Below are 21068 nucleotides of genomic sequence, written 5' to 3'. Positions count from 1 at the left end.
GGATATAAAGTTATCTGTGGAAGCATCATCAAAAAGAAACAAAGCGGACTGATCCTTCAATTTGCCCCAAGCCTTGCTACTCTTGGGCTCATGCCTTGTATTACCGTGCACATCGGGTACAACATTCACAAGAGGCTTTTCCACATTAGGCTCCACATTCTTAGGATTTTGTGGGCATTTAGGATATATATGATCTTTACTGCCACACTTAAATCATTTTCCAGCCTTCCTGTACTCTTCCAATTGCTGTTTTGAGAGTCCAAAAATGTGGCGTTTACCCCCCGGCTTCTTTTCGGAGTCATCCTTTGCATCTCGGCCATCTTTGGGAGCATTCTTAGGTGGCTGTCCACCCTTTTTCTGGTCATAACCAGCCCTGAATTTGCTCTTGTTTTGACCTGCAAATGGCTTATTTGTGGGTGCTTTTATGTGCAAGTTCTCCGCAATCATGGCTGAGTGTATAAGCTCTTGTATGGTCTTATTTGGGTACACTCCCAAGCTTTGTTGGATAATGTGATGGAGCCCCGATTCAAACTTTCTCTTCTTCTCGTCCTCCCCAATCTTCATGAAGGGATTAACCTTGAGAAGGACTTTCCAAAACTTTGCTATGTATGAAGCAACGGACTCTCCCTCATCTTGGGACAGCCAATCCCACTCCTTGCGTACATCCTTTGCAAAGTTTGGTGGTAAGAATTGATCATAAAACTGAATTTTGAAAGAAGACCAAGTTGGGGCAGCACTTCCATCAAGTATTTTTGCAAGCCACCAATCACTTGCCGTATCCTTGAGATGCATTCCCACATGCCTGAGCATAGACTTTTCCGAAAAGTCTTCATTGCAAAAAGCTATCTCAAACTGTCTAATGAAAGCAAGTGCTTTGGTAGAGTCCATCCGTCCCTGAAAGTTTTCAAACTTTACATCCTTGTCACCGGACTTGAACTCTCGAGGCTTCTTCCTTCTATATGCATCCCTATGTACATCCTGTTCATCTGCATGATGATGATGCCGTGATGAAGATTCACGATCCCTCTTCGTTCTCTCTTGAGCCACACTCTCCAAATGAGTGGAAAGCTCAACACGAGAACGGATATGTCTTCTTGGAGCAAAGCGGGAATGAGTAGAGGATCCCTCATCCTTACTCTTCTCTTGACCTGCATCAAGCCTAGCACCAGGGACTCTTGTCCTTTCAGCATTTGGCACTTGCTGTGCTCTTTCTGCTTGTTGTGCATCATGTGCATCACCACGGGCAGCCATGAGGTGTGGCTTCTTGAAAGCCAAACTACCATCTGCTTCAGTGTATACATCACCCTTAACCATTAGGTATGCAAGTGCAAGCTCTCGGGGTTTCTCAACATCCATTTCCTTTGCAATTGCTTCAAAAGTGACTTCATGGACCGAAGCCTTTGCCTTCGCAGCCAACACCTTTTGTACATCCGGGTCATTTTTCAATGACCTAAGCTCTTCGGTTTCAGCCTTATAGCGTCGTACTTGACGCCTCAAAGATTCCAAATCAGAATGCATAGTGTCATGAGTACCTGCATCTCCATAGACATCATTGCCTGCAGCATCTCTTGCATCCCTTGTACCATGAAATTCACGGTCCTGTGTGTTCTCCACACTGTCAGAAATGTGGCTGTCCATGACACTCAAATCAGGTCATCACTTATAATTCCAAGCCTCAGACCGTTTTCCAATGAGGGGAAAAACTGAGCTCTGATACCAATGTAACGGGAGGCGGACGTGTGTATTGGAATCGTATAAATGTGAACAAGATTCTCAGCACTTAACACTCGAGCATTTCAACCACAAAGCTGAAATTGACAGTACACCACATAAAGGGGCCGATGATAGGTTGACCCCCCCCCCCCCCCCCCTCCCCCCTTTAGGTTATATTACCAAAAGAGTCTGCAAAGTACAAGATTATGGGTGCCTGGGGATTCACCACCAGCCTGCACCTGATTCTTCCAAATACATCATGAATGAATACATTTCAAACAAGAGAATCTCTAGGTACATCCGCCCTACACAGGTACATCCGTCCTGCACAAGATGTAAATGGATCTTTAGGCCCTGTTTCCACGCGAGAAACTGATCCAGAAACCTGTGTTCTCCGCGAGCAAGTGTCCCCAATGCTTGCCCTAAGCACCTGTTATACCAGGAAACCTTGAGACACATCCATGCTCACATATTCCATTGCTGTCCGGCCTGTTTTGTGCAATAACCAGTCCAAAACAGCAACTTTCTATCGCGAGAATTCCACCTGTAAAGGGTCCTACAGCCCTGTGGAGGTCCCTAGAGCTGTCCTGTACTGTCCAAGTTGACTTTGGACACCTGTAACCAGCCCAAAACTCGCAATAACCAGAAATTGCAGGTCTGAAATTTACCAACCAGCCCTTTAGAAGAGTGTGGGGATCGTTATCCAAGCTTGTGTGAGTCCGGGAAGCAAGCAACCAGCCTTGTAGCAACTCCCAAAGCTCCAACCAGCTCTCCAATGTGTTGAGTAGTGAATAAAACAGTCCAAAAGGCCTCTTGAGGGAGGCGCCTTTTTCCAGTGCCACCTAAGGGGCTTGGTGGGTACACATACAGGCTGACATGTGTCCCCATAAGGTGTCCAGGTAGGTGTCCAGCCCATAGTGCTCCATTTGTTCTGTTTGTATAAGTTTAGGTCCAACCAAATGGGAAATGGCCAACCAAATGCGAACGCATTATAAGTTGTCCAGCCACTTATTAATGAGTGTGGACCTGCAAACCAATAAACTTTAGTAGTAAATGAAATAAGCTGTAAATTGAGTGTGGACGCACTTACCACATGCAAAACCCATAAGCCCACAATTTTAGGCCCAAACAGGAGTGCACACACGTGTCCACAAGGTGCCCGGGCGTCCCCGGTCCCTCGGACTTCACAAGCCAAATTAACAAGCATTGTCCAGGCAGCAAGACAATGTCACACAAAGTAAAATAAAGTTATGGCATGCATCATTTATGCATTGTGCACATGTAAACTTGGAGAACCACCTATCATCATTCTTGTACTTGAAAATATTCCTCCTGCCATCATAACACACCATGTGTGCATGGCCGGAATCCACACGGGTACCGCCCGAAAGTCCACAAATGTCCTGCCATGTCACGGGTACCGCCCGAAAGTCCACAAATGTCCTGCCATGTCCTTGGACTCATATGCATCCACTCATATGATCCATACACATGCCCAGGTATAATACATACATGCATCCGCATGCTTCTAGGCTTGACAAGCATCCGCATGTCCCTAGAATATAGGGGTTTGTGACAGCATGTATGGCTACCACCCACTCCAAATTAAGCTCCTATTGACACACAGGCTCCCAGTCACAGCCCACCAGCCATGGCACAAGGTAACCTTAAAAACTCACAAATTATTCTCTCTCTACACTCTCTCTCTTGCACATTTTATTTTATCTCAACCGAGACTCAGAATTGACCAAAACTGATTGCATATTCCTGAAGCTCTTAGTATTCTGCACAGTATATACACATCATCGGTCTCTGTTTTTGTCCACACAACGTGCACCTGCTTTATGTAGCGGAGGCCGACAACAGTCTCGAGGCCCGCGAGGGTAGCTTTGTGGCGGTATGGGACACCACGAGGTAGAGATCGGTCGGTACGTCCATCTAGCTAGCTCAGCTCGTGGCTCGGTGAGGACAACCAAGACTTGTGAGCTTGCCCACGGCTGTCAAGGTTGGGAGGTGAGTCAGGCCTGCACTCCCTTCGCGTTTGTTTGGTTTGTTTGCAGGTTTCGAGTCTTGTACCAGGAGCGTTCTACGAGAAGATCCTATGGAGATTTGACAGGGGTTACGCAAAACACTTGACCATTAACGCAATTAAACACTGAAATCGGCCATAGTCTTAACACATATCCATTTGCATAAAACATAAAAGCTGGACAAAACATCCACAAATGTTGAAAGTGGAGCTTGCACATGTAGATGCCAGAATGGGCCGACCACCCCCTTGGAGCATTTTATTACCCAAGGAGAAGAATATCATGTACAAGCTTTGAGAGCCTTACTCTCCCTACGGGAGATGCTAGATTGTCCATATACAAATGCCATAATGCAGCCCAACACGAGGCAACCATAAAATTCAGATGGTACACAAGCTGTAGAAATGCCGACGTTTTCCATTAACGCACAATGGAGGACAGTAAGCATAAGTTTATTCATAGCATTTATAGTCTAGATCTACATTTAATCAATTTAATCATTGTAATTACTCATTCATTTAGTAATATAGAGTAGGAATAGGTTAGTTAAAGAGTCTCTTGCTGCTCCTTCTCTCTACTTCTTTGTGTCATGAGCATGTGATTAGCGTTAACCTTTATTGCTTTGCATTAATTATCATTAAGCACGCTTTCCCATAATAGTCATGCAACATTGGTATCAGAGCATGTCTAGGTATGTCTAGGTCGTTCCTAGGAAAAGTTTTGCATCAATACTAAGGTTTTCGGGCTGATTATAGCAAAAAAAAAGTAGCAAGCATTTCTTCATGGAAAACCATAGAGGATATTTTCGCATTGATGAAAAGACAAAGTGAAGCTAGTTGGGCAACGTTCGAACGGGCATCCCACGAAAGGGAAAAGGTTTACCAACTAGCATGTAAAGACCAAGATCGCTGAAGGGAACAATGTGAAGAAGCAGCAAGGCAAAGAAGAAAAGATGGCGAAAGACTTGAGAAGAAAAGTTTTGAAAATAATTAGAGGAGTTTTTTGCCATGATGAGTCAAAGTACTCCAATGGAAGCAAGTGTGGTAAAGACCAAGGAAGAGGACAAGAGTACCATAGTAGAAGACCAAGGACAAAGGGATACCAAAGAGGCACTAGAAACCGTGTCGGATTTGCAGGTCAAGGTCAACCAAGAGGTGCAATTGTTCGAGCATGCAGAGCCAAGATCATCATAGCCATTCAGGAGGTGATAGTTTTCAAGGTTCCCACAATTATCTCCGAATCCATTGCGAGGAGGAGACGATAAGTATTCCGAATTTAGAGTTGCAAATTGGAGACTATTGCGAGAACGACTTCTATCCACATCATGGCCTCAAATTGGGTGCATGTAATTTAGGGAACTTCTTGGTTCATGTCTAAAAATGATACCTTCCATATAAATTATAAAACACGTGTAATAACTTTTGTCCATGATGACTATCCAACTATACTTAAGGATACCAGTTTTGTTTTGGGACATGATATTCCTATTCTATCAGCAATTGGTATGAATGAATAAATAACATCTTTGGAGTATGATGTCTACTTTTGTCATTGAAGTTTGTTTTAGTCTAGTTTCTCTTTACGTAAATATTGATTTGATTGGGTGGGTGGTCTCAAGCATGATGCGTATTGTTATGTGAATGACATCCCTACTTAATCTAACGAGGCACGCGCGGTAAGAGATTGAACGTGAATTCGCATGTGTTTCCGGTCGATTTACAAGAGGGGCAGATCATGCTATAGAGATTTTGCTTGGTAGCAAGCCTTACTTGAAGCAACCTTATTGGTTTAGCCAGAGTGAAGAGCATGAGATTCACGACCCAGTAAGTCTCCATGGGAGGCACCAATGTTTTGGTCCAAGAAAAAGGACGACATGATGCACTCTTGTGTGGATTATAAGGGGTTAAATGAGCTCACGATCAAGATGGGTATCCGTTGGATCACCTTATGGATCGGCTCTAGGGAGCTAGATACTTCACAAAGATCGATTTGACGATGGGTTGTCACGAGAGCAAGATTAGATCAGAGGATGTGCCAATATTTGGCTTTCGGACAAGGGATGGCCATTACGAGTTTTTGGTTTTACCTTTTGGGTCAACCAATGCTCCGACAACTTTCGAGAACAATTTACTTCATCCATATCTGGAAAAGTTTGTTGTGGTCTTTTTGGATGACAAACTTATTTATAGTAAGTCATGGGAGTATCTTTGGACCGTCTTGTAGATATTGAGACAGGACAAGTACGCCAAAGAGTCTAAATGTGATTTTTCAAATTGCAAAGAGTCTAAATGTGATTTTTCAAATTGCAAAGAGTCTAAATGTGATTTTTCAAATTGGAGCTTCTATATCCGGGTTATATCATGAGTGAATATGGTATTGAAGTAGACCTAGACAAGGTGAAGCAAGCTCGTGAATGGCCAGTTTGAAGACAATACAGCAAGTAAAGTCTCTCTTGTGTTTTATGGGCTATTTTTGGAAGTTTATCCATATGTATGCCAAGGTGGTTGCCTCAACTTCTGAAAGGAGTGATGAAAAGGGCAAGAATAGTAGTCCTTAGGTGGTGTGGAATGAAGTCCTGAACAGGAGCTTTGACGCACTGAAAGAGTTGGTGATGACAGCACTAATGCTGCATTTAGTAGATCCTAGCAAACCATTTGTGGTTGAGACTGATGCTAGTGATTTTGCTCTTGGGGCACTTTTCAAGATGGTTGGTGGGTCGCTTTTGAGAGCAAGAATCTCACATAAGCACATATGTGGTATCCGACGTAGGAAAAGGGGTACCTTGTAGTTATACATGCCTTGAAAAAGTGGAGACATATTTCTCTACAGCTCCAAGTTTGCTCCATGGACTCATCATCATTCCTTTAGGTATATTTGTGACTGATGTGATCTTCATGGACTTCTGATGTGATTAATATAGCTTGATTTTTGCTTAGATGTTTAGCATTCTTTTCAATTCTCTCTTTAGGGTAGCATGTGTACCCTGGTGAATGAAACAGGAATTTAGGAATTTTACAATTTGCAAGCTGGCTGGTGCAGATATGCTGGCTATTCTACATGCTTCAGAAAGGAGGTTGGGGCTCATGGAAGAGATACTTTGGGTATCTTTCGAGTGCATCAATTCGAGAAGGTGGAGCAGCTCTGTCTAACAAACCCACTCGGGAACAACTCCTGGGACATGCATGAGGAGATGCTGAAGAACTCAGAAGAGTTTTACCAAAAGGTATATCTGCTTCTAGTATGCAGTACACTGAGCTGCTCAAGACATTGCTATTATGTTGTGAATCTTTGTTGTTGCTGTTTGCTTTGCAGCTTGGTCTGCCATATAGAGTGGTGGTTATTGTATCGGGGGCTCTGAATGATGCTGCGGCCAAGAAGTATGACTTGGAAGCATGGTTTCCTGCATCTCAAACATACAGAGAGCTTGTCTCTTGCTCTAATTGCACTGATTATCAGTCTCGGAATCTTGAGATTCGATATGGTCAGACAACGGTGGGTTCAAGTTGCTGTATTATGCCTCTGGCCTGCAAATACTTGTACTGCACCTTCCTCATTGCAGGTCTTGGGTTTCTCTATGCAGAGCAATGATAAAGCAAAGCAGTATGTTCATCTTCTTAACTCAACACTGACTGCCACTGAAAGAACCATATGCTGTATTCTGGAGAATTATCAGACTGAGGATGGTGTGAAAATTCCGGAAGCATTGCAGCCGTTCATGTATGATATGAAATTCATACCTTTCCAGCATCAAGATTCTTCTGGGAAGGGGTCTAAAGCGAAAAAATCAAAACCTCAGGTTGTACTCGACTGTCTGTTTGTACCCTTCCCTCTCTGTGTGTGTGTATGTTCTTGTGCTTGCTTGGGGTAGATTACTGTCAGATGATCTTGCGAAGTGCTCATGTTTTTCAATGAATTGGCCATCTGAATGTTCTGACTAGCTAGCTGGGTTCAACTTGATGCTACTTGCAGAATGTCTCCACTGCCGCTGAGGCAGCTAAAAGTAATGGCTCGGCAGGCTCCAATGCTTAGCGGGTTCAAGTAATGTCAGTGGATATGCTTAAAGCGTCGGGTATTTGAAGACATCCCTTGCTTGCAGTGACTGACAGCCCTATTTTTGTGTTCTGTGAGATATGGACCTGTAAACATCGACACTGGTCTAGTATCTTCAATTAAGGAAGCAAGTTAAAAGGAGTTTCACTAAATCATGAATGTGTCAGAGGAGACTGAATGGCTTTCTCCTTTATTGTGCAGCTTCTTTATGGGGCTTGCAATTGACATGCACCTTTATGGATCTGTTGAAGAGCACAGTATTTTTTTTTGGAAGTAAAGAATATAATAGAAGGGTTCTATTATAAGCGCTAGTGCAAAATTAGTGAAGTATAGCAATGAAGCGCATCAGGTGAAATAGCTACTAGAATTGGCCAGTATGCCCATGAGTCATGCAGTAGATGCTCAAAATGTAATGGTTAGATAGGTGTGGATAACGGTTGGTCAGTGTGCAGGAGCCTAAAGCATTTCCTTGATGGTGACATTTCCTCAAGTTAGGTAACAATCTATTTGAGAGGAAAGTGTCGATGGCCATACCTTTTAGGCAATGCACAAATCTAGCGTATTTGTGAGAGGAAAGAGGTGTACCCGAGGAAAGTGTCGATGACATACCTTTTAGGCAATGCACAAATCAACGTATTTGTGAGAGGAAAGTGGTGTACCCCGATTTTAACTTTCTGCTCACAGACAAGACTCAAGCATATTGTGGCACGATGACGTACCGTTTAGGCAATGCACAAATCAACATATTTGTGAGAGGAAAGTGGTGTACCCTTAGGGGTAACGCCGATTTTGACTTTCTGCTCACAGACAAGACTCAAGCATATTGTGGCACGCTTCCCTCTTAAAGCTATGATTTGTACACGTTGCTTAAAAGTTATGACATGAACGCTATCCTCTCAAAATGAGTTGTTTCTATTATTTGTGCAAGTTGCCTGCTTAAGGGATGTAGGCAGGAGTCGTGGTTTTGTTTTCCACACTGCAAGGAAGCACGTGCAGGTCCACTGTCCTAAATTAACTGTGCTAACTCAGTCTCATGTTACCAACACAAGTTCTAAAATGCTCGTTTGTCTGTCTTGTGAGCTCCTTTAGCTTTATATTTGTATTCAAAGCTGACTTAAGTACTACTTATCATTGAAATGGCAAGTCATTTTAGACTGCATGTAGTTATGACAGCTTCTGCTTAAGAATCTTCGAGTTGAAACCGTCTACCACATTTTTCACAAATTTTCCCTTGGTTATGTATTTAGAGTATCATACTCGTCTAGGTCTTCTCTAGAAAGTATTGTTAGGCGGCCCCCCTACACAATCTGAAAATATTATTTCATAGTTGCAGTTTCTTCTTCCGTTTCAAAGAGTGTAAATCATCTTCTTCTGTACGTACAAGGGAATGTTGTGCCTCTCTCTAATCTTTGCTATTCTTAGAGGCTGATTTATATCTCTTGCAGGTTTTAGTTGCGACGCCCAGATCTTTGTAAGTCTTTAAATAATATATTTGTAAAGTTTGTCATGTCTGATCTTTCAAGTGTTTGACATCTGCACTTGTGATGTGTATTGTTTGGCAATTACAAGGGATGGGACAAAAGAAATTCCTCATCTGTATTATTAAGGATGGTCAGTAACATAGGCACTGGAGTGAGGCGGATGTAGATTGTGTCCAAACGGAGCCTCACGTGGTATACCTATTGGCCAGTCCCTATAACCAAGGTCGTTAATTTGACCTCATCCATTCCAGGCCAAAGGATTGGAGTCAAGGTTGGTAGACCTCGGGCTTGCCATTTTTCATGACGAGTGCGAACTCTCGTTATCCTTAACCACCTTATCAGTCAGCTATGAATTTCCAATCTCTCTTTATTAGCAATTATATCATTCTTTTATCATAACCATTGTATAAAAACATCATTGCAATACTTTGGAAACTACTTAATTGTTTATATAATGTTCTATGATAAGTAGCTTTTCTTAGTAGTTTATGTGTTGATTTATCTCTCCCTTAATACACCCACTTAGCACGTTGTCTTCAAAAAGAGTAAACTATGGTTCTTAATCAACATTCTTAATCACCATTGCTTGTTAATTAGTTATAAACAAGATAACACGACCTAGATTAAGAAAAGACACCTTTTTATTAAAGAAGAAATGAAATCTCTCTTTAATTCTCTATGCTCTCACAAAACCTTGATTTTCTTGCAAGGCGAGGAAAAGTATACACAATCTATAATCCCTTTCCTAAATCATAATTATAAATAACTATCTACATAAAAGATACGAAACTTTAATCTTAATTAACCATACAGATCTCTAAACTCAACACTATAAAGTCATAATTACAATAGAAGTTTCTCTACTCTATTTGGGAGATTAGAAAAGACACTATCTCTAATTCTCTTAAAAAAAGAGATGCTTTATTTAATTGAAAACCAAGAAAACATAGTAGAAAACTTCATACAAAAAAAGTTTTCACAAATAGTCTATCTTTACCAAGGAATGGATTAGAGAATAGCCTAATCACACAACTCCATTTCTCTACTCTCTCTCACAATGAAATCTAACTACTAAATCATAATTAATAAAATTCTCAAAACTTAATTTATTGGCTCTCTAATTGGAGAAATGAGAACAAAAAAGAGAGAGAAGAGTGGAAAACTCCAAGAAAGAGCCTCCTAGGACACTGTATGACACTCCAATTGAAAATTCAAAGAAAAACCAAAAAATTACTTACAAGGCACTTGGCTCGACTTTGGGAGAGGACTTTGGGAGAGCAGGAATCAGCCTTCCAGCTCTAGAAACTGCTTCAATGTCACCCAAGAGTAAAGAGGGTAGTGGTAGGAAGCACTAGGCAACAAAAGGAGAGTAAAGAATGACAAAAATTAACTCTCAAACCCTTGTGAAGTAGGTGCATTTTTTAGCATGTAATTAGAAAAAAGGAGTTTCTAGTTAGCCCAAATTCAGCAGGAATATGGTGGGTGTAGTCACATAGGAAAAGGAAATGGTGAGAGATAAGGTGAGAAGTATCTAGTCTCTTCCGGAATAAGTAAGGTGGACACTTGGTAGGGGTATGGGTAAGTTCGTTCCTTGAGCAGGTTTTCCAAGCAAGTTTCTCAATTAAGGTTTAATTAATTAAGGTTGTAATTTGGACATACTTAGGTGTTCGAACGATCACTTATAAGAGACCAAATTTTATCTTTTACAAAAATCACTAAAAATAATTTATTTCTAATTTCTTAAAATAATTTGATAATTTATGTTAGTTTATTGCTAATGCATCATGCCTAGCTCAAAAGCAAGTTTTATCAATATAACTCTTGATAATGAGAAACTTAATTTTTTTCTAGCTCTTCATCCAATAAAAATTCTCTCGTCTAATATTTACCACATTGATGCTCTATAAAATTTAAATAATATCTATTATTATCTATCCCAGAGTTGTTGAAATAAGTAATGCTAGAGTGCCAAGTCACCTACTCAAAGAAATCCCATAAGCTCAAAGCAAGCCTTGTTGTACCTACCTAAAAAAAGGGGTCACTTTCAAGCAATGAAATGAAGCAAGCTCTCAAGTCTCTTTATGAGGACAAGTCTTAATCTTGTAACCTAGTGCTGGAATCTAAAGCTTAATTAGTTCATTTTATTTATTATTATGATTGTACTTAGGAACCATCTACCATAGCTTAGATTAGCACTAATCACATATTAAATCGCCCTCACCATTACCATCTCCATGGGAGATTGGATCCTCAAGGTTCAACTTGGTATTAGAGCGAGGTTTAGACTCTCCATTAGCTTAGCTTTTGTTTTCTTTAATCCTTTCTTAGCTTGATTTCAATCTTATCAGTCACTAATCTCAACCTAATCCAACCTTATCCTCGCTTTCTCTTTGTGGCCAAAATTTGCAGAGCCATGTTCTCCCTTTATATCCAAGCATTTGCTTGTGCAGGGATGATGTGACCAAGTAGGGTACCTTGCACCACTAGAAAATGACACTTAAAAGTGTTAAAGGTGTAGCTTAGATGATCGACATTTGGCAAATATTAAGGATAGTTGAAATAGGTATTCAACAAAGGCTTCTAGACAAGTGAATAAGTGAGTACTGGTGAAATTAGAAAAAATCATCAATGAAAGCACAGACGAAACTGTGGAGGACTTCCTTGAAGATGTTAGTGACAATGCGTTGAAATGTGGCCGGCACATTGCACAAACTGAAGGGCATCTTATTGTAGAAGTATGTGCCTCATTGTGTAACAAAGGTTGTTTTTGCCGCTCGATCATCCGGGTGTACTGCCACTAGGTTGTAGCCAATGAACCCATCCATCAAGCTATTGGGGATGCAAGGCATGTTGGTGATAATCTTTAGGTAGTCCTAGTGGTAGGCAACTTGTCAAGGCAGCATGAATGGTTTTTGTATAATACTGTAAAAGTTCTTCATGGGGAGGCCTTCGTTTTGTTGTGGAAGTGGCTTGGGCCCTTCAAATTTAAGAGGTTGGTAGAAGCAACCCACACCTTTTGATTAGAAAAATTAGTGCCAAGACCATCATTAAATGATTTACATTAATGATTTGCATGGGTAGATGGTGGTCAAGAGCTGTTGTTGCTCTTGTGAGGCTAGGATCTTGCCCTTCAGCCTCTTTTTTATGATTTTGGGGATGGTGTGAGGCTTCTTTATTTCCCTTTGGGATCATCTCTTGGGGTCTTATTTGGAGCATTATTATCATCCACCAAGGTAGCAGTATCACTAGTTTCCTCACCGACCATGGCTTAGGAAAAAGACATAAGCCTCCGCGGCCTCATCCTCGGAGAGATCTTAAGGTATGCCACATGGATGGTCTCAATGATTGTGACTCTAGTGGGTGAGGGCATGCCAAAGATATTTGTAAACTATTTGGGATGCCAAGGTGGTATTTGGTATAGTCTCAAAGGATGCCCTTGAGGTGGTATCAGTTATTGGGTGGCTATGTGCCACAACTAGTGGGTAAGCTAACTTGATGCCTCACCAAATGAGGGTTTTCATATCTACCAAGGTGGAATGGAGTAAGCTTTCTTTGGCTAGGCAATTGAGCATGGGGGTGGACACTAATTTAAAAAAGTGGTCTTTCTTTGTAAAGTGAGATGAATTGATAACCAGATGGCACTAAGTGGAAAGGTTTGCAATGACCAGTTTAGTGTTCCTTTGTAAAATGAGTGGAATTGATAACCAAATGGCACCACCAAAACAAGTGGTTAAGCTAGCCACGATCGATTTTTGGATTGGAAGGGGTAGATGAGGGTGGGGTCAATGAATTTGATTGAGAAAGTGGTCTTTCTTTGTAAAGTGAGTGGAATAACTAGATGTCACCAAGTGGCAAGTTTGGCCATGACTAGCTTAGATTAGATAGAGTACATGAGGGTGGGGTCCATAAATCTACTTGATTCATCAAAGGAAAAAAGTACGAACAAGGTAGGCTACCCATAAGGTTTCAATGCACGCAAGGATGGAAGAGAAGGTGGGGATGGAGATTAGGTTACATAGGAAGATGTTGAACACAAATAGACTAGGCATCTAGCAACAACTTGATCATAAGTGATTATGTTGGATGGCTCATCATCGACATCCTACAAACTAAATTTTACTCTAGGTTCCATTGGTGTAGAAATTGGTTCATAACTTTCCATGTTGAACCTCTTGAGTAGTACTTTGATATACTTTGACTACTTAATGGCTATACCATCATCTTGCTGTGTGTATAAATCACATACCGAAATAGTAGTGCAAAAGATCAAGATCTGACGTCTCAAAATTTGAGGCAAGCTGAGCCTTAAAGGCTATAATGAAATCCTCATTGGTGCCTATCTCACTAGCATGTTATTTACATAGAGATCTATGTAGAGAATGACAAGAAGGAAATCTTACTTATCCTTTTTCACATATAAAGGGCTTTCAATATGACTGTTTTGAAATCCTTGCCTAGTTAAATAGGCATGAATCTTCTAGTACCAATCTTTGGGAGCTTGTTTCAAACCATATAAAGATTTATTAAGCTTGCATAGCTTTTTTCTTGACTAAGTTGGGAAAATCTAGCCGGTTGACTCACATAAACTTCTTCCTACAAGTCACCATTCAAAAACATTGTTTTGATGTCCAATTGGTGTACTTTCTATCCATGATGGGCTGCCAAAGTAATAACAAATCGAATAGTGGTCATACATGAAGTGGGAGCAAAAGTTTCATCACATAATCAATCCCTTTCTACTAGGCATAAGGTTTTGCAACAAGTGTGGCCTTTGAATCTATCAACTGATCCATTTGCCTTCTTTCTCTTGACTTTGAAAACCACGTAGTACTAATAGCTTTCTTGAAAAGTGGTAGATCCATTGAATCCCAAGTACCATTTTTTTGAATGGAATTAATTTTATCATGCATGCTTTCACCTAATTTGGATCTTCTTGAGCCTCTTCAAAAGACGTAGGTTCATCTACATTGTATAGAGAACTAAGAAATGTAAACTTAGCAATATCTATTGAAGTGGTTTAAGCACCGGATCTAGTTCTACTCTACAAATGAGGAAACAATTTGCTATCCTACAAGGTGCTTCTAACCCATCTAGGCATAACCCTAGATTCATTAATTAATGATCTTTCATCATTTACTACACCTTCTAGTTGATCTTAAGCTGGTGCATCAATTATTTAAACATTCCCCCTTTGTAAAAAAACAAGTATCAGTAGGCAAAATCTGTTGAGAATCAATAGATACTGGCACAAGTAATAACCCATCAAACATGTTTAGAGAATTGGCATAGGCAGGCTTATTGAATTGCATCATGGATAGACAAGGTCCTCTGTAAAAATGGCATCCCTACAATAATCTTCTTAGTGAGATGATTGTAGAGATGATAAAACAAGGATCAATAGGCAAAATCTACTGAGATTCAATGGATGCTGGCACAAGTAATAACCCATCAAACATGTTCAAAGAATTGGCATAGGCATGCTTATTGAATTGCACATTTATAGACAAAGTCCTATGCAAAAACGACGCCCCTACTGACAATAATATTCTTAGTGAATTGCATCATTGGATAGAAAAGGTCCTTTACAAAAATGACATTCCTACTGACAATAATCTTCTTGGTGAAAGGATTGTAGAGATGATAACCTTTACTTTCAACACTATAACCAATAAAAATACATTTCATTGCCTTGTCATCCAACTTAGTTTTGCTTTGTGCTGGCACATGTGTATATGACAAACAACCAAAAACATGCATGTGTTCAACTTAGGTGTTTTATGGAACCAAGCGATAGTCTTGAAAGCTTTAGTGGGGTACATATTCAGTACATAGGTAGCACAAAGAACTGCTTCCATCCACCAATGCAATAAGACACCTTATCATAGTCATAAAAGACGTGGGTGCAAAGATCTCATCATAATCTATGCCCTTCTCCCAAGCATATCCCTTTGCAACAAGCCTTGCTACTAGCAGTCCACGCTACCATCAGCTCTATGCTTAAGCTTATAAACCCACTTCGTACTAATGGCATTTTACCATAATGTAAATCTACTAAATACCAAGTGTCATTTTTTACGATTAATACTCATCCTATATGGCTTATATCTAATGATCATTTTCATGTGCTTCCTCAAAGAAAATATGTTTCTCTTCATTGCATATATTGGCAATGAGAGCATGATCCACAAAAGAATAAGATGCACATGGCTTGTTGGGTAAAATTGTCATTTTTTAAGGATTGAGTCATACTCATCGTACATGGCTTGTATCCAATGATCATTTTCGTGTGCTTTCTCAAAGGAAAAAGTTTTTCTATGATAGATTTGTTCTTCCTTTCAGCCACACCATTTTGCTGAGGTGTGTAAGGAACTATGCATTGATGTTTTATGCCTCTTCTTTCAACCATATACACATGAGACTTCTTTGACATATACTTCCCCCACCATCAATCTATACAAAGGGTGCCAATTTTACATACACACATTTTTAGACATAGAAACCAAGTGTCTAGAAAGCATGAGCATGTAAAAACCTCTAACTTTTCTTTCAAATGGACACACCCAGGTATACCTAGCGTAGACACATCAATAAAAGCACAAAGTCAAGATATCCCTCAATCAATGGTGTCCTCATAGGACCACATACAATACTATGTCCTCAATGGTGTCCTCATAAGACCACATACAATACTATGTATAAGGTATAATTCTTAGGTAGCCCTTACTGATCCATACATTACTATATATAAGACATTATTTTTGGATAGCCCTTAATGATCCATATTTTGGAAATAATGATGCTTATTACATCTTGCCCAAAATGCACCCCTAGAGTCTTCGTCCTCTGAAAACTCCTCCTCCTTGAGAGGAAATCTAGCTGGTGGGTTGGGCTCATGGTGGATTATTTCTCCGGCTGATGATAGAGTGGATGGACCTATCTCCTCCATTGAGTGTGGCTGCTCCACAAAGACCACATCTCAACTGGTGATTATCTTCTTCACCTCTAGATCAAAGAGTCGATAAGTCTTTGACTCTTGATTGTATCTAAGATAAGTTTAGAGGAGAGTGTGGATACTCACATTGGATACCTTAGCTTGTGATAACTATGTCCATATATAGTGCTGCAGCATGTTGTGTGGTAGATGCATATACAACATGGTCGGCTACGTTGTATGGATGCATTCACTGCCCATGTATCAAGAATGCGACCAACCGTCCATCGCCCACACTAATAATGAACTTAACTATCCTTCTTGACTTATCCAGTCAAGCTCAGTCTCATAAGCCACTGTTCTTGCTCTTTTGTGAGCATGATAAATGAACTTCTTATATAGAATAATCCCATTGGCATCTAAGGTAGTGTTCCCACCAAAGACGTGTACCAATGGCTTCTCCTCATAATCAGGGCCTTTATAAATGTGCACCAAACATAGATGTCAAATACATATGCTAAGAGGTGGGCATTGAGTGTATACTAACATGAGCTACATGCTCAATTTTTGGCACCAATGTAACGTTTAGAATACACACAAAAGACATGGCTACAATCTAAACGTTATATTGGTTCCAATAGATATGTGTGCAATCTAAATGATATGTTGGTGCTAAAAGATATGTGTGTAATCTAAATGATATGCTGGTGCCAAAATATTTAAAATTTGTGTATTGTATAGCAAGTTATTGTATTTCAAGAAAAAACTAAAAAACAAGTAGAATTTCATTGTTTGTTTGAAAAAATGGATATACTAAGTTGAAAGGCTTATGTGTTTTCAACACAATTTGTATGAAAAGCACACATGCCTTTCAACTTGGTATCTATATTACAAAATAGGAAGCTTTTACTTGTTTTGAAAGCTCTCTGCCCATTTTTAATATAATTCATGTTACAAACACACAAAGTTTTCAAGTTGGTATCCATTTTTCAAAACAAGTAGCTTTTATTTGTTTTAGAAGCTCTTTGTTTATTTTAGAAAATGGATACCAAGTATCTAGACTTGGTATCCAAATTATGTGTTTTCAACGTAGATACTTGTGGTATCCATTTTCCAAAACAAGATGAAAGCTTTTACTTGTCTTGGTCTTTTAAAAAAGGCATATAACTATTTTGAATATATTAAAGTAATAAATGAATTTAAAGTATCAAAGTCTCACCAGTGAATAAAATATTGTAGCGAATAATTTGGAATAAATTAAAGTGTTAAAAATCTTAAAAATGGATACACATTATCCATTCTGATCTTTCAACATGCCAATATCTAGTTTCGTATTCAAAATCAATACCCAGAATGTATTTTCCTCATTATCTTGTTCTATATACAAAATCAATAACAAAACTCAATATCATATATATATGTATTTGTATTTATATTTATATTTATATTTATATTTATTGAACTTGAAATGTTTATATATAATAACCATTTTTTAAATCAATAGCCATTACATGATATATCATCTTTAATATTTTTATGATATTTAATATAAAGAATTAATAACTTAAAATTTTTAATAAATTTATGATAAAATAAATAAATAGTATCAAAAACTAAAATAAGATATTTACTATTTATTTTATTTTTATTTTTTTATAAAAAATAAATTAATCAATGTAAGTTTTAAAAAATAAAATAATAAATTAATTCATTAGCATAGAGAAATTTTATATCACTTCTTTATCCTTGATTGAATTAAAAAGTATGTCTTTTTTTTATGTAGAGGACTTAAATATAAACTATTACAAAAAAGTTGATGAATTCTTTGTAATTGTTCATAAAACTTAAAATTTTATTTTGGGACATTTTAATTAATATTTTTTTGATTTACATTTTTTATATTTATAAATTATATTTTTAAGAATATATTTCACTTTTAGATCAATTTAGCAAATCCCAAAACATAGAAATTTAGTGTACTTTTATGATTACATATGCAAGCATCATGGTTTTTTCAAAATATAATTGAAAAATGATTTTTTAAGGGGATGTTTTAAAGATGCTAAATAGTTCTCATTCTTAGGAGATATTACCCAGTGCATCTGCAATTGTATTTTATAATGCCTCTTTTTTTAGAAGCTTGGGAATGTCTCCCTTTAAAGCCTTGTATAGATAGGAATGTATTACACCCCCTTGACTTGGTAAGATCTTTTGATTAGAGTTGAGGCCACTAAATAGATTATGCCTATGTCAAACCAAAGAAGGGTTCCCTATCCTTGGAAAAATTTTGGAAACTCTCCTAGGTATTCTAGTCCGTATGTGATCACAATGCAAATTGGTGACCATGCTTATGAGTTACTACTGCCTCCTCATCTATGGAATCATAGTGTCCTTCCATGTAAGTCTCCTTAAGAGATATGTAGCTAACCCCTTCCATATATTAGGTGATGCGCTCATGTGATCATCCCTAAGCAAGGAGATTTTGAAATGGAGCCAGAACAAATTTTGTACTTTTTGAGAAGCATCTTCGGAATAGACTTCTCTGAAAAAAAAATTAATAAACTAGAAGCACTTACCATTAGAGGATGCTACTTAGGAAAAGGCTGATGATATTCGTCACGCATATAGTCATTTCTAGAACTAAGGATAACTCATTCTTTTTAGGGGGGAAGGATGCAAGGTCCCTCCCTCCCCATATCTGATGACCTTGGTCCTATGTTATAAAAATTAAAGTTATGAATTCTACCCTAGAATTTGGCTAGAAAAACTCCTAAGATGGTCATTTCCTTGAGATATAAAATTACTTTCGAATTCCAAGACTCCAGTTGGAACTTAAGGATCCAAGCTCCCATGGAGATGGTGATAGTGAGGGTGAATTAATCATGTACTAATTACAATGTGATTAGAGCTAATTTAAGCTAGGGTGGATGATATCTAAGTACAATCATAATGAAGAAAAAACTAATTAAGCTTGACTCAAGGACAATTAGGTTACAAGATTAAGACTTGTACTCATAAAGAGGCTCAAGAGCTTGCTTCATTTCATTTCTTGAAAGTGACCCATTTTATATGAGGTAGGTACAAAAAGGCTTGCTTTGAGCTTATGGGATTTCCTTGACTCGGTGACTTGGCACTCTAGCATCACTTATTTCAACACCCCCCCTTGATGCTAGCTTGGGTACAATTTTTAAGCTCACACTCTTCCTCTCTCTCTCTCTCTCTCTCTCTCTCTCCCCTTTGTGCGAGGATGATTTGGCCTTATAGCTACTTTTGGCTACAAATTTCACCTTGAGTTTATCGTCTATGGCCTCAGAAGCTAATTACAACACTTTTTGGAGAGATAAGAGGATGAGAAACACCAGGGTTCTTTCTCTAGAAAATTCTTCCTTTTTCTTCATTCGCAATATCTTTGACCTTGATGTAGTTTTCTTGATTCTTCATATGGTAGCAATCTTCTTCTAGGTGACCAACTTTATCGCATAAATCACACACAAGCTTTGGTTTGTGTTTATTGTGACATTCATTCTTTGTGCGACCAAGTTTTCCACAATGATATCATCTTGGAAGTGAAGTGTAGCACACTTCTTTGCCTGGCATGCTCGACTAGGTCTATGTGCACACCACAGTGTAACACAAGCTAGGGAGACGTGAGCTATGCGCACGCATAGCTCACTAGTACACAAAATACATGGATGAGCATGTAAGATTGGCAAGAACATGAGAACATAGAGTGCACAATACATGGATGAGCATGAATAATAGATGAGACTCCAGTTGCAATTGTATTAGCTCATAATGATCCCCATCATACAATCCCAATATCCCTTTGTACAATGTCGCTTGGCCTTTGGGTTGGTCAAGGGTAGGCATCAAGTGGCCCTCCATCATTGTACAATGGTGCATGGTGCTTATTAAGTGAGCACAAGAGACAAGTAGTGCATTGTTATAGTGTCAGTGCAAGTGGTTCCTGGTGCTCTAGTCCACTGGCCCAAGGTGTCAATGCAATGGGCTAAACTAGTCTAAAGTGACAATGCAAGTGGTTGGACCAGTCCAAAAAGACTAAAATGAAATATAGAGTGGCCAGTATGGATAATGTGGAAGAGTCGGCACATTTAGTGAAGGGCTAAAAAGTGACTGCAGCAGTGGGGGTAGTCGGGGTGGCTACAGATCACCCACCACCACTAATCGATTCACTATCCTCTGTGAATTACAAAGAAAAGCCAATGGGGAGGATGGAGAGGCTGCCACCTCGGACATTGGAGGTGGATTGTGATGAGTGTAAATTACACATTACAAGAGAGATAATGTGATCAACATGTTCAAGTATATATAAAATCTAATCAAATCAATTCCGACACACTAAGTCTATAGAATGTAACAACAACAAAACTGAACTAGAGGCCTCCAGTGGGTAGGAGGATCAGTGGAGCCATTATGCCCTGTAGATGGTGGTCCACTAGTAGCTACACTAACTCTAGGTTAGAACAAAAAAAAAGGTGTCACGCCATTAGGAAAAAAGGGAGCTCATTTTGGGGCCCTGTAAGAAATTCACTATTTTTCGATTTATTTCTCTCCTAAAAGACCTCAAAAATAATAAAATATAGAAACGTGGCTCAGAACTATCAGTAAGGACTACCGAACTGTCACGATTTTGCATTAAATGTCTCCCCATTTTTTTTTTGTTTTTCGAAGATTCCGCATCTCTTTTGACGACGTGTGCAGGCCTCTCATAAAGAATCCATCACACTGAACTTAATGATTGCATGGATACCGCCACACTTCCACGATTCATGTTACAAAAAGACTATGAGATTGACAAGCAAACTTTGCAACCTTTGAAGCACAAAAAATGGCCGATACTAG

The 21068-nt window shown here is 39.1% G+C and overlaps 1 protein-coding gene across 1 annotated transcript in view; it reads left to right on the top strand.

Moving 5' to 3' along the window:
• Positions 1-8095, top strand: part of LOC147634975 (seryl-tRNA synthetase / serine-tRNA ligase) — a 28907-nt gene extending 20812 nt beyond the window's left edge. Inside the window, exons 7-10 of the mRNA XM_086804238.1 lie at positions 6783-6966; positions 7056-7235; positions 7324-7539; positions 7713-8095. Of these exons, the coding sequence (XP_086660364.1) occupies positions 6783-6966; positions 7056-7235; positions 7324-7539; positions 7713-7772 (640 nt within the window). The 3' untranslated portion in view covers positions 7773-8095. The remainder of the gene's footprint in view (positions 1-6782; positions 6967-7055; positions 7236-7323; positions 7540-7712) is intronic.
• The last annotated feature ends 12973 nt before the right edge of the window (positions 8096-21068 follow it).

Source organism: Cibotium barometz, chromosome 10, assembly GCF_041138505.1.
Source record: "Cibotium barometz isolate CiBa-2024 chromosome 10, ASM4113850v1, whole genome shotgun sequence".
NCBI lineage: Eukaryota > Viridiplantae > Streptophyta > Polypodiopsida > Cyatheales > Cibotiaceae > Cibotium > Cibotium barometz.
Note: the sequence above shows the minus strand (reverse complement) of the source record. Positions and strands in the feature narration are given on the sequence as shown.